Source organism: Chelmon rostratus, chromosome 22 (assembly GCF_017976325.1).
Source record: "Chelmon rostratus isolate fCheRos1 chromosome 22, fCheRos1.pri, whole genome shotgun sequence".
Taxonomy (NCBI): domain Eukaryota; kingdom Metazoa; phylum Chordata; class Actinopteri; order Chaetodontiformes; family Chaetodontidae; genus Chelmon; species Chelmon rostratus.
The window spans coordinates 19,806,452-19,820,311 of NC_055679.1; the positions used below are offsets into that span (position 1 = coordinate 19,806,452).

General features: G+C 46.9%; 1 protein-coding gene across 1 annotated transcript in view; it reads right to left on the reverse strand.

Moving 5' to 3' along the window:
- Positions 1-530: 530 nt before the first annotated feature.
- The window catches only part of phf21b (PHD finger protein 21B), a 79,143-nt gene continuing 65,813 nt past the window's right edge, over positions 531-13,860 (reverse strand). The window contains exons 5-15 of the mRNA XM_041963570.1: positions 7,048-7,140; positions 5,957-6,286; positions 5,579-5,707; positions 5,390-5,441; positions 4,820-4,896; positions 4,656-4,710; positions 3,692-3,714; positions 3,182-3,340; positions 2,516-2,582; positions 2,314-2,417; positions 531-1,741 (exon numbers count right to left, since the gene is read on the reverse strand). Of these exons, the coding sequence (XP_041819504.1) occupies positions 1,481-1,741; positions 2,314-2,417; positions 2,516-2,582; positions 3,182-3,340; positions 3,692-3,714; positions 4,656-4,710; positions 4,820-4,896; positions 5,390-5,441; positions 5,579-5,707; positions 5,957-6,286; positions 7,048-7,140 (1,350 nt within the window). The 3' untranslated portion in view covers positions 531-1,480. The remainder of the gene's footprint in view (positions 1,742-2,313; positions 2,418-2,515; positions 2,583-3,181; positions 3,341-3,691; positions 3,715-4,655; positions 4,711-4,819; positions 4,897-5,389; positions 5,442-5,578; positions 5,708-5,956; positions 6,287-7,047; positions 7,141-13,860) is intronic.

Genomic DNA, 13,860 nt, shown 5'->3' on the forward strand with positions numbered 1-13,860 from the left:
AACATAGAAAACAGGCAGGGAGGAAAAAAAAAAGCACTATAGACATTATTGATAGATGATCGATCCCAGTACAAAAACAAAGGAGGAGTTTTTGGCATATTTTCTATACTGGTTAAAGGGGAAAGGGACGGATGGATGCATCACACCGACGTGTTGGTGTTCGAGTGCAGCTGTGAACAAACACTTCGGTCCTTTTTCTGCTCGCCTGTTTGTTTTCATCGACGGCAACGTGATTATTACGGCGACGGCTCCGCTGATTCGCTCATCGTTTCCCTTCAAGATGCAGATTTTAGAAATATAACTTTAACTTCATCCTGACAAATCGAGTCACAGGCAACACGTTCGTGTTCCCGATCCTCGGCTTTCAAAAAGTCTGCTGTTGTTGTTGTTTACTGTTGTTGTTTGCTGTTGTTGTTTGTTGTTGTTTACTGTTTGTGTTGTTGTTTACCGCTGTTGTTTGTGTTGTTGTTTACTGTTGTTGGTGTTTACTGTTGTTGTTGTTGTTTGTGTTGTTGTTTACTGTTGTTGGTGTTTACTGTTGTTGTTGTTTACTGTTGTTGTTGTTGTTTACCGCTGTTGTTTGTGTTGTTGTTTGCTGGTGTTGTTGTTTACTACTGTTGTTGTTTACTACTGTTGTTGTTTACTGCTGTTGTTTGCGCTGCCATTTTCTTCTCGTTTGTTGCCGTCAAACAGAAAACAAACAGTGAAGCAGGGACTCGTCTTGGTCTCAGATGTGACTTCAGTAAAGTTTGAAAACCAAAGAAAACCTGCGATGATGATGATGATTATAATAATAATAATAATAATACAACATATGTACAATGATCCCCTTGAATACTCCAAACTTACATTTATCAACAGGCATCAGCATGAAAATACTAAAATCTCCACTAGAAATGCTAATTTCTGTAGTTTTATCTTAAATACTTTTTTCTTTGACTTTAACTCTATTAATACTGAAAAAAGTTATTCTCTGTTTTTGTTTGAAGGCTCGTATGCGTTTACATACACGATGAAAACATTTTCCTGAATCATTATGGCAAAAACATTGTTCGTAGGAGAATGAGAACAAACATCTACTCAGATATATCAATGTACAGCCGTTTGCTTCCACTACCTCTAACTCTACTGTTCTCTCTCGCTCTACGCAGAACAAGAATCAGACCGCTGTTTAAAAAAGGGAAATATCTTCCGGACCGCTCGGCGAAGCTCCGTCGAGCTCCCGCGGCGGCGCCGTGATCTAACTTCCTGTAATAAATACATTAAGGCCAAGAACATTAATAAATAGAAAAGAACTTAAAAAAAGAAATCTCGTAAGCACTGTAGGTGTTGGGTTTTAAAAAATACTTGAATCGCGTGGAGGATAGAGGCTCTTCTTTCTCAGTTTGTTTCAGCTCAGAGAAAAGACGGTTAAATATTATTCAATCAAAAAAAAAAAAAAAAATCACTGCCCTCGAGCACCGGGGGGGGCGAGGGGGGGCTAGTTGTTGGCGTCATCCTGGCTGTGGGCGTGGCTCTTCTGCAGGGGCGTGGCCGAGGGGCCCGGGGCGGCGGCGGCGGCGCTGGTGGGTTTGATCCAGGACTGGGAGAGCAGGGAGGCGGCGATGGTGGCGGTGGTCGTCATGGTGACCTGGATGAGCTGGTCACGTTGTATCAGCCTGATGAGAGCTTTGAGGCGTTCGAGCGAAGCCTGAGTGTCCCTCTGCTGCCCCAGCAGCCGTTCCCTCAGGTCCATGCATTGCTGCGGACACACAGGAAACACACACAGTCAACTTCCTGTCAGGTCCTGAGCTCATTAACAGGAACGTTTAAACCGCAGGAGACGCTTCGATCTGACTGAGCTTCAAGAACAGACTTCTACTGTTCTGACCTGCTGTGATCAGGCCAGACCGTCACTTCCTGTCTGACTGAGCCGACGCTGAGCAGAAAACAGATGTTGGTGCTTTCAGCCTGGAGCTGTGGCACAGCTGGACTTTCTCTGAGCAGGTACAACTGTTTTCCTCACTGTGAGACCTGAACCCTCGAGAACCAGAGGAACCTGACGGATGTGAGTGTTGATTGGTCAATGCAGCACCGGCAGACCTGGTCTGATACCATCGTGTTGGTTCATTAATGTTGCTGCAGGACCGGGTCTGCACAGGCACGGGGTCTGCACGGGGACCAGGTCACGGTGGGTGACCGGGTCTGCACAGGCACGGGGTCTGCACAGGGACCAGGTCACGGTGGGTGCCTGGGTCTGTGTCCTGTGTGGAACCTTGTTCTGGGCTCACTGATCAATAGTTCTGTTGTGAACGTAAAGACGAGCGTGTTTACTTTGAGTGTGTTGTTGAGCGTCTTGTCTTGTTCTTCCAGGTGAGCACATTCGTTCTTCAGCTCGTTGTTTCGTCTCAGCAGCCGTCGCTTCTCCTCCTGCCTCACTGCACACACACACAGACACACACGCACATACTCTTCATCAGCACCGGTCTGAACATGCTAACAGAGTCATGTGATGAAGGACTGGACTCAGTCTTACCCGTCTTGTGTGTCACGTAGGACTGAACGAAGTTCTGTGGCCACGACATGTTCTCCTTGTTGAGGACCTGAAGACCAGAAGCAGCAGCTCAGTTAGTGAGGAGAACAGATTCAGTTCATGACGTCTGAAACGTCCGAAACGTGCTTCAGATGTTCGTCTTCTGATTAACGTCCATGTGAAAAGACGTCAGTTAGCTCCTCTGAAGGCACTTTCAAATTAAGTATGATGCATGTTTTCACTTTGTGCTAAGCTAGGCTAACCACATCCTGCCTTCAGCTCTGTGCTTAAAGCAACAGACATTTTGTGAAATATTCTTCTGTCTTGTTGAGCGTTAGATGTTCAGATTGATTTCACTCTCATGTCTGCAGGCTAAATCTGAAGCTACGACCAGGAGCTCTTTAGCTTAGCTTAGCATAAAGCCTGGAAACAGCTAGCCTAAAGGTAACTGTGTTTACCTGTGAGGCAGTAAACACTCATTATGTTAGAGCCCGGCTATCTGTTTCCAGTCTTTATGCTAAGCTAAGCTAATCGGCTGTAGCTTCATATTAAACAGACAGAGCATGTCGAGCTGTTCCTTTAATTGTTCATCTGAACATCTGAGACAGTTTCTACCGGCTGTGAGTCCAGAGCTAACGTTGACCTCCTGGGTTTGGTCTGAGTTTGTACCTTCTTCTGGCACTTGGGGCAGTACCAGGGTCCTCTGGGTGGGGTTTTGAGCGGCGGGTGGAGGCAGTTGGGGTGGAAGGCTCTGGGGCAGTTGTGGCAGGGCTGCAGCTCGCCGTCCTCCTTACAGACGGCGCAGTGGTCGTCATGCTCCAGGTCCTCCTGCTCAACACAGACCACAGAGGGTGAAACAGCCGACAGCAAAACAGACTGAACAGAAGCAAAACCAGATCCTGGATCAGTCAGCGGACCGCTGACGGGACAGATCAGCCGTGAAAAGACTTCAGGTTTTTAACGTGTCTGTTAAATTCTTTCAGATCTGAGCTTGTTTGAACGAAGCACCTGCAGCTACGCTGAGAGTAAAGTCATGAAAGCAGCAGGTGGAGACTCAGTTATTAACTGTCGTTAATCTTTTTTCTCATCTTTCAGCTCCTCGCTCTGTGACATCACAGCCTCAGACAACCACAGAGTTCAACGTACAGCAGGTGTGACATCATCAGTCATGTGACCTACCTTCCAGCAGAAGTCCTCAGTGTCTGGCATGTGAATGGAAGCAGAGCAGAGGTTAGTGGCAGCACGGACACACAGGTGAGACGCACAGGTGAGATACAGGTGAGGGTGGAGCCATGACACAGCAGACACACTGACATCAGTTTCAGTTCTTACACACAATGTTCTGTTCTGTCATTACTTAAAGCGACATTATGCCAGAGTCGGTATTTTTGGCGAGTTGGCGTGGAACCTTCGCCCGAGCCGATGAAGACGACGACTGACGGGGACGACTGATCAAAACTAAGAGTCGACAACTAACAGCCAAACATCAAGCGAGTGTGACAGGACGACAGGAAGTCTGTCCAGACTCTGACTCTCGTCCAGCTTCCTCTGACAGAGCTAGCTTCTTCCAGCTAGCTTCTCACAGCTAGCTTCTTACAGCTAGCTGCAGAGACGTAGCTGCTGCTGGTGGTGACGTAGCTCCGTAAAGCATTCAGCACTAGCATGGCGCAGAGTGAGAGAGGCAGCTTCCTGTCTACAACACGTCACCGTCAGATCACTGTGGAGGCTGAATTAATCTGAAAGAGCTGCTTCAAAGGAATATTTCAACATTTCAGGAACTTCAGATGACAGAGACACTGAGATGGAGATCGACCTCAGTTAGCATGTGGTTAACTTAGCTTAGCATAGATACTGGAAAGCAGGGGAAACTGTTAGCCTTCCATTCATCAGCCTCTCAAAGTCTCGTTAGCTTCTCCACAATAATCAGAACTGTCTGAAACAGAGTCGTTCAGGATGTCGATCATGTTTCTGGTGGATTTTACAAACTGACAGAATTCAGGTTCAGATTCATAAACTGACCTGAAAGCAGAAACATGTTCTAACAACGTGATCATGTGACTGATGGCATGTTTAAACAAAGACGTGACGTGTGATTGGTCAGATCAGGAGCTCTGTTTGGATCTGGTGCAGGTGAGTGTTTTACCTCGTGCTGACAGGAAGAGCGAACTGTTCAGGTAATGTGACGCCAGACGTTTACGCTGCAGACAAACAGGAAGTGAGACATGTTAACATCCAGACTGAGAGAACAGTAAAAACATGTTCTCGTGTGTCTGAGGGTCTGATGAAGGTCCAGACGTGGTTCCTGACCTCCGGTTCGAACAGGCCGCTGTAGGCTGGGTTGGCTGTGCTTCGTCTCTTCCTCTCCTGCCTCTTCGTCTGGATTTCTGTTCAGAAGAAAGCAGGTTAATTAAAGGTGTTCAGCGTTTGCTTTGTCTGTATTAACACGTCTGACTCCAGTGAATAAAGTCCAGACAGAAGCACGCTGTCTTCACTCAGAGACTGTCTGTCCAGAGGACGGACAGAGAGCTTCATCACCTGAAGATCAACATCAGCACAACCAATCATGATGATGTCACAGAGAAGCTGACCTTTGACCTTTCAGACAGAAAACTTCATTTTATCGTTGGAGACGTTTGTGTGAAAGTTTGTCATAATTAGTGTTTGAGTTCTCGACTTGTGGCCAGAAATGAGATCACGTTGACCTCTGACCTCCAAACGTTTGGAAACGTTTGACTTCACGCCATTAACTGAAAATACACGATCACTGATGAGCTAAACGAAGCGTCCGGACACTCTGAGGCCGGAGGGGACGGACCGGTTTAGTACAACCTGGACTTTCTGTCTGAAAGACAAACACACACCTGAACGTGAACTCACCTTCCAGGTGTTCTGTGGTGACGAGGCCGAGGGCGACCATGAAGGCGATTTTCTGTCAGAGAGAGACGACGTTAGGGGGCGGAGCTCAGGTGATCAGTTAATGGATCGTGTGGATCACTGGTCGCCGTGACGATCACCTCTTCGAACTGTTTGATCAAAGCTTGAAACTATTAAAAGTCATTTTCTCACCTCGGGGTCCTCGTCTTTCTTCTGGGAGGGGGATTTCGGGGCCGGTGGTTCCTCCTGTGATGGGAGGTCAGCCGGGGCCCCTGGGGACCCCTCAGTGCTGCTGGGGGCCTGCGGCTGGATTATGATCACCTGGTAACGCACACAGAGGGGGTCAGAACACCTCGTGAAGAAAACAGTAAAAAGTTTGACGTTAATCTTAAACTTCATGTTTAATGAATTTAATCTGTTCCAGATGTTTTTTCTGGGACAAAAATCTGCAGATTTTACTGAATCCTGATGAAAACATTAAGTTTCTAATGGGGGGGCGGCGTTTCAGCCTCTCTGTGTCATGGGGGAGACACCAGCCTTGTTATCAGCGCTGAAGAGCAGTGGCTGCACCTTGACGGCCTCGCTGACGGCGGACACTCCGTTTCCGGTGGCGGGGGAGGCGGCGATGATGGCGTACGCCACGCCGGGGCCAGCGGAGGCGTGCTGGGCGGGACCGCCGGAGTCGGGGCCTTCGGACGGGAGCGGCGGGGCCGGGGGCGGCGAGGCGTCGCTCTGGCCGTTGGGCTGGTGGTCGGGGCTGAAGGTGCTGTTGGCGGTGGGCAGGGTGGGGCCCTGGCTCTTAGGACTGACCACGGCTGCGGCTCTCTGCAGGCTGAGCGGCTGCAGCTCCTGACAGGGACTGTGAGGGAGGCTGTCGGGGATCTGGGTCTTTGGCCTGACCTGAAGAGAGACCACAATGAGGAGGAGCGCTGTTAAACCACCTCAACACAGGCAGGGGTCCGCATCACAGGCACTGTGGCCCCCCCAGAGGCTGTAGTGGTCATGACAGACCTGGGGTCAGTTTCACACAGAGCTTCAGACAGTTTCTTCAGACTGAGGGGGTGGGACATGACGAGTCAGGGTGAGCCAATCATTACAGAGTATTTGTCTTCATGTTCTGAGGATCACTGACACTGTAGATCTGTCTGAGGGGGGTTGTGCTGCCACCTGCTGGACGTCTGCAGACACTGCAGCTACAAACATCAACTCTGAAGTCCAGATCAGCCTGATGACATTTAAAAGAAGCCCGACTGTGTGGAGCTGAAACGGCCACCGTACAGACTGACTCAGGTAACAACACAAAGCTTCCTCTGGCGCCACCATCAGGACAAACGCTTCACCTCACCAGTGTTAAGTGTTTCTGTGTGTGATGAACAGTACAGCCTCTAACAGGAACGATGTAATGCAGCCATGGCCAAACTGTTCCATAAAGGGGGCGAGTGGCTGCAGGTTTTCATTCCAAACCAGGCCGGACTCATTTAGTCACCTGATCTCAGTCTTCAGCTGATAATTAGGTGACCTCTTGATTGGTTGGAACAAAAACCTGCAGCCCTTTATGGAATAGTGTGGACATGGCTGGTGTAATGTGTGTGTGTGTGTGTGTGTGCGTGCGTGTGCATGTGCGTGTGTCAGTATCTGGATCCTGAGGCTTGAGGACTCACCTGAGGTAGCACAGTGGCTGCTTGTCCTGCCAGCCGGTGCAGGGAGCTGACTTGAGGCACCTTGATGGGCAAAGCAGTGAGAGTTCCCAGCATCTGAAAGACACACGAACACAACACTGAGAGCAGGAAGCACATCCAGGTGTTTCATTCACACACACAGGTACTATACAACATGTTTACTACTCCTCATACAAGAAACCATCAAACTTCACCATTTTACACTGACAGGAAACTATACGACACATGCAAATAACCATTCTCATAATCAATCTATCAGCTGCTTCCTTGATCAATACATTAATTATATTTCTAATCACAAGGTGACGTCTTGTCAGAAACAGATGTTCAGTTTACTACAACATGATGAAAACAAGCAGCAGATCCTTGAAAAACGAGATTATTTCTGCAGATGAATCAACCGATCAGCTCTGATGAGCGATCGATGCCACTGCTGATGAAAACATGTAGTAAATAAACACAATGTGTTCAGATGTTACATTTGTTTGTGTCTTATTCCTGAAAGCTTTCTGTTGTCTCACCATAATCCGCCATTTCTTTTTTTGCATTGCATTGTGGGAAATCAGTGTCCCTGAAAAATCAACTTTCTTTTAGAAATAAACAGAATGAAACCTGTCAGTCAGTGTGCCGTCTGGATTTCAGCTGATATAAAAATATCATTTGTGTTTTCATTTCAGTTGTTATTGTAGTAACCACAACTGACCACAAGAGGAGCCCCTGCTACACCACACGCTGTGCACCTGACACCTGCTGCATGCTGGGAAATCCACGTTTATGATGGAGGACAGTGGAGAAGAGACAGTTTCATCAGCAGAAACAGGAAAACAAACACATTTGTGATGTTATTCATCAAACGTGTTGACCGAACAGGTTTTCACCTCCAAGTGTGGAGGACAAACAGCAGAAGAAGAGATGAAAAGGTTTAAACCAGTGGGATTATTTTCTGCTCATTAATGTCTATTACACGTTGTGTTTCAGCTCTCAGCCTCTGACTGATGGTATCTTTGGGACTAAAGGTGCTGTCTCGCTCCTGCCAGCGTGCATGCTGGGAGCTGGAATGAGCCGGAGGACTAAGTGCCGTGGTGACGAGGCTTCCTCATTGGCTGCATCGTGTGGACCCTTCAGAAATGACCCTTTAACGGTTCGAGCTGTTGCTGTTTCTGTGACAGACTTTGGTTTAACTGTTGTGTTCAAAGACATATAAAACAAGCTGAGGTGAGTTCAGGTGTAAAGTAGCTGCTTCACTCGCTCAGGACAATCGTAATGTTGAGGCGTGATTTTAACGAGGCCACGGGTGAAGAATGGTCAGCTTGTATGGGCACAGAGCGCCTCATCACTGTTTTATCTCTGATGATGATGATGATGATGAAGAATCCGCTGCCACTGAACGAATCGTCCATGTTTCTAATCTCCATTTTTCCTGTCAGCTGCTCAGAAATCAGAAAAAGGAGAAAAGGGGGAAAGTTTTCTCCTCCTCCCCCCTCTGGAACACAGCTCACCCCCTCCCCTCCTTTCTTCTTCTGTGAAAATCCCTTCGTTCCATTGTATCGTGCCGCGGCGAGGAGGGGGGAGGAGGCGGCCGAGGCCTGTTCCCATGGCAACTGCTGAGATGAAAATTCTTGCAGTGCAAGGGCTTTCATTTTCGTAATTGCTTCCTCTTTTCTCCAAACCTAAGCACCTTCTCTTTAGGGGGCCTCCTCCTCCTCTTCGTCCTCCTCCTCCTCCTCAGCGTGAGCAGTGAACACAACCTTCGACCAGCGATTTCCTCCTTTTTTAATCATTTTTTCTTCTCTCAAAATCCCAAAGTCAAGCCCATCGGTGAGACAGATGACAGCTCTGCAGCAAAGACTGACAATCCTCCTCCTTCATCCTCCTCCCCCAACCCTCACAAACCAGCTGTGACCAACCAGAGGGGGGGGGGCAGGATGAAAACATATGGAACCTATACACCTCTTTCCCTCTGAGTCCCACTGGAAGATGCAAACTGCAAAGCTAGCAGTTTAGCCCTGCTTCCAGTCTTTGTGCTAAGCTAAAGCTAACCACACCCTGTCATAGGCCTGATTCTGTATTGTGGTCCTGGAGAACCACCTCACAGTTCCTCACAGTCCCTCACAGTCCCTCACAGTCCCTCACAGCTCATAAATACCAGCTCACCTGGTCCGAGCCTTCTTAGAGACTAAGGTGGAAAAGAAACAGCCGGTCTGGGTTTCAGTGTTTTTGGAGCGATGAAGAGTGAAGGTGGACGGACAGGTGAGAACTGTGGAGGCTCCGAGCTCACGTGGTGAAGCTCAAACTACTTTCCAAACTTCAACCATGAAGCTGAGTTTCAGATACAAGCAGCCAATCAGCCGTCTACGTTCACAACAGCAGGTACGAACAACGACAACAGCAAACGAGCGGCTGCAAAACTGGGTCGACTCACCAACGACGTCTCATCTAATCCAACAATCAGTTACAGTTTTACAGATGTGCAGGTGAGTGACGCCTCATACAGCCAATGAAACTCTGAGAACGAGGAGATGCTGCTTCAGTAGCCTACAAATGAGTATAAACCTAAATATACATATAGACGGTCTAGGTATAGATTTAGATTTTAGAAAACATGCCAAACATTCAGTTTCTGTGGTTTTGTCTTCGTGTTGGTGATAAGGTCCAGACAGAATCATCTGCAAGCATCGACTGGCAGAAATAAAAACCTTCGACTTCATTGTGTTCAAACTTCTTTTACTCAATGCCAAAATCTCTTCCAGTGATTCTGACTGCTGGGGATAAAACTGAGCGCTACCCAAACCCTGCATGAGCTCCACAAGCTTCCAGAGCTGCTCTCAGTTTACTTCAGGTATTCCCTGAACAGGTGTTTTAGGCCCATTTCACACGAATGGGAAGCAAGTAGCTATTATTTCTGTCTGAAGGACAGACGGGTGGATGGATCTGACGGCTAAAAATAATCTCCAAAACGAGATTAGAAGACAATGAGACGAGAAAACAGCAGCATTAAAGATGATAATTCATCATCACGTTAAAATTGAGTCTGAGGAGCGTCTGATGCCAGTTTTTAGAAAACAGGACCATCAAAAAAATTTTCTGCTGAAAAGACGTCAGTCGACTGAGAGAGGATGAAAGGAAAGGATTCAGTGAGGAGAGGGAGGAGATGGAGGGATTAGAGAGAAAAGTGGATATGAACTTGTCAGCTGAAGGTGGGCTGAGGCTCTGAGTTTGCCATCATTTGTCCTGTCATCACAGCAGCAGGAGGAGGAAGAGGAGGAGGTGCACACGCAGCCGAGGACAAAACAGGCCGTCACATTTCATCTTTTTCTCTCTGACTGCACGTGAACTCAGCAGCAGAGTGAACAATCAGCGTTCAACACTACGATCATGTTTCTGCTCGGGATCGTTCGTTTTCCTCTTTCATACAGAATGCAGTGATTCATTTTGTCCACCGGGTGGCTCCATTTCACAGTTTAACCCCAGAAAAACTTGATGAAGCACAGTAACGTTTGGAAATAAAAGCTCTTTCATGTGTTACTCTGACACATCGATGAAATGAGATTTGAGATAATTCCAGAACTAGTTTTTGTAGACTGTCAGAGCTCGAGCTAGCCTGAAACATGGCTGCTGTTTGTGACTGATGTGAGCGCGTGTCTCACTCTGATGGATCGCTCCAGTGTCCAGTTTGAGCTCCTCCAGTAGAATTTAAAAGCAGCTTCCAGACCTGTGGAACCTCTTCATCCCTTTGACTCTTTCTGTTAACATTTATTCATCTGTGTGCACAGTTCATCACTCTGTTTCCACAGTCGTTATGACCCCCGGGGGCCTCGTCATTTTCTGATCCGCGCTGACGCAAACTGTGACAGACGTCTGTCACTGCGCTCTGAACTCATGCTGTTCACTTTTATTGCTGATGTTCAGGCAGCCGTTGGTTTCCACTCATTACTCGACTGTATGAAAAGGACGAACACTGAACGTCACACTGGTGTTACTGTTTGATGAATCAGTTCAATCCATTTGAAAACACTACGGTGTGTTTATGACGCACTCTGTTCGGTTTACTCGTTATCTGCTGCTACATTAGGAGCTGCCCAGGCCTCTCAGATGGTCTGGGATCAGGTCTGGTCACTGTCCTCAGAGTCTAAACCTAACCTGGTGGAGCAGTGTTCAGTTTCTATGCTACAAATATGTGAAAAAACTCCCAGAAAACTGCAGCTCTGCTCTAACTCTCAGCTCTTTTTTGTCTTTATTCAGTTAAATTTGGGTCTTTTTATTCACATCTCTCACTGTAATTCAATCTGTTTTATTCTATTTCAGTTTGTCTTGTTTCTTTTCCATCTTGTCTTAATGTCTTTCTCTCTCGTGTGAAACACGTCGAATCGTTGAAAGCTGGTGAAACAAAAGTCAAATCGTTTCAAAGAGTCTAACTAACGGCTTTTCTTATTGTACAGAAATGAATGGAAGTCAAAGGATGTCTGGGATGTTTGGAACTAAGCTACATGTTCAGTAATGTCACTTTCAGTGGTCCCTGAAGGCCTCACGTGGGTTAACGGCATGTTGTCCTGAGCTTCAGCTGCTATTGAACCAAACACACTCTTTAAAAAGAGAAGATCACTTTGAACTGATCTTTACATTATACTTCACATTACTGGACGTTTTTAATGAAATCAAAATGTTTTTTTAAAGACTTCACATGAATAAAAAAATACCTAAATAAATTAAAAATATCAGCAGGTACGAGGCGGCATACTGAGAGGTATTATTAGGTGATAAGGGAGGAAAACAGCGACATTTCATAGCAAATATTGTTCAAACTGCCACAAATTCAAGCAAAAGTGTGTAAAGTGATGCACAGAACATGTAGAGAGCTTCCACATGTCGGATCAGTGCAGCCATTAAAATCACGTTATCTATTTCTAACATCTGGAGTCATGTGATGTTTTGGTTCCTCTGGTTCTTCCATGGTCCCTGTCCTCCTGCTGGACTACAGAGACCTGTACACATGCTCGGTGCAGATCGGAGCTCTGCAGACGTCACCTCACGCTGCCTCGAGCTGTTCCTGCAGCTGCCAGCGGAGGGCGCCGTCCGAGGCCACGTCAGCTCTCTCGCCCTCCGTCTTCACCCGGAAGAAGCTTTGATTTCATCTCGCTCTGAGCCGTGAGAGACGACGAGGTGCCGCTGGGGGGACGGAAACACCTGATCCCTCGTCCTCACCGCAGGTTTATCCACAAATCTACATCACTGCTGAGCTGAAGAGGCTGCTGGAGTCTTCAACGCTCTGAGTCTCTAATGACTGAGGCTGAAAATACGTTTTTATACATTTATCAGTGAGAAAATATGAATATAAGTTTTATTTTTGTCTTTCATTGACTGACGACGATGTAATCACTGACATTTCACCGGGATCATTTAAATGTCATCTGCTCCTTCTCTTTTCTTCCTCTAGTTTCACTTTAATTAAAACATAATCACACGATCCTTCCTGAAACGTGAAGAAATGAGCAGTTATATATTAACTGATTCCAAAGAAATGATCAGGAAACAAAAGCAGCTACAAACTAAAACTCTTTATTTTTCATCATCTGTGAAGATTCAGAGAGAAAAGCAGCACAGCGATCAGAAACTGATGTTCAATAAACTGATCAATCGATCTGTCTGTGAGCCTGAACGTTCAGCCTGAGCGGGAGATCCATCTCTGCTCCACTGACCTCAGACCAGCAGCAATACAACAGTTACCGTGGCAACACTGTTCCTGCGCTCATTCATCAAACCTTACAATCTTCCTCAAGTACCCCTACCGCCTCCTCCACAACACCTGGAATGTTCTCCAGGACCCCTGGAATCTCTTTCCTGACGTCCTGAAGGACTCCTAATCCTTACAGATTACACCAAGATGGTCCTCAAGGACCACTGGAGCGTCCTCAAGGAATCCTGCAGACACACAGAAAGACGCCTGTCCATCCAGACGACCAGAACCTCATCAGGAATCATTACAGCTTTCTCCAGGATGCTTCCAGGAACGCTGGAACCTTCCGCTGGAACCTCGTCACCCCTCCTGGAACTTCCTCTTCCAAACATTTTAAAAAGGACCTTGAGAACCTCATCAAGGACTCCTGGAACTTCCTCTGTGAGCTCTGGAACTCAGTAAATGAGACAAAGCTCATCTTTAATTTACAAATGTTTCCAACTGAATTAATTAATTAATAATTAGCTTTAAATAAAGGATTGTATTTAAGTTCATCTCCATCCTGCCTGAACCACAGCGAACAGTGAAAACACTCGCAGCTCGCTCTTCCTGTCAGCTGACCACAGCAGTGTTTCATCTCCCTGTTCGTCATTCGGGGCTCTGAGTGGGAAAGCGGACCCTCGAAGGGGCCATGTACCTTCCTACGGCTTTGACGAGACTCGGAGGCGGACGGCAGAGACGACCTTGGCTGGTGTTTAAAGAGGATAAAGATGGAGAGCCATGAGAGAGAAGCGGGATCGGCGTTAAAGCAGCAAACACATTCTGCCTCCTCGCGGCCGCTCTTTGTTCCTCCGCTTCAAGCTAACAGGCGCTAAACACAACCGCAGCTCCAACCACTGGTCAAACACGTCCTCTGTCTCTCAAAATAAACCTGATTATATATCCAAACTCAGCACATGCACAGGAGCGTCTCTGTGGATTTACTGGATCCAGACATTTTCTCATTAAAAACCTGTTTCATCATTTTATTTCGGTTTATTTCATATAAAACATGTTTGTCTCTTTGACAGTGTCAGTTTAATTGTTCAGACAAAGGTCATGAATAAAGCGTTTTTGGCCCT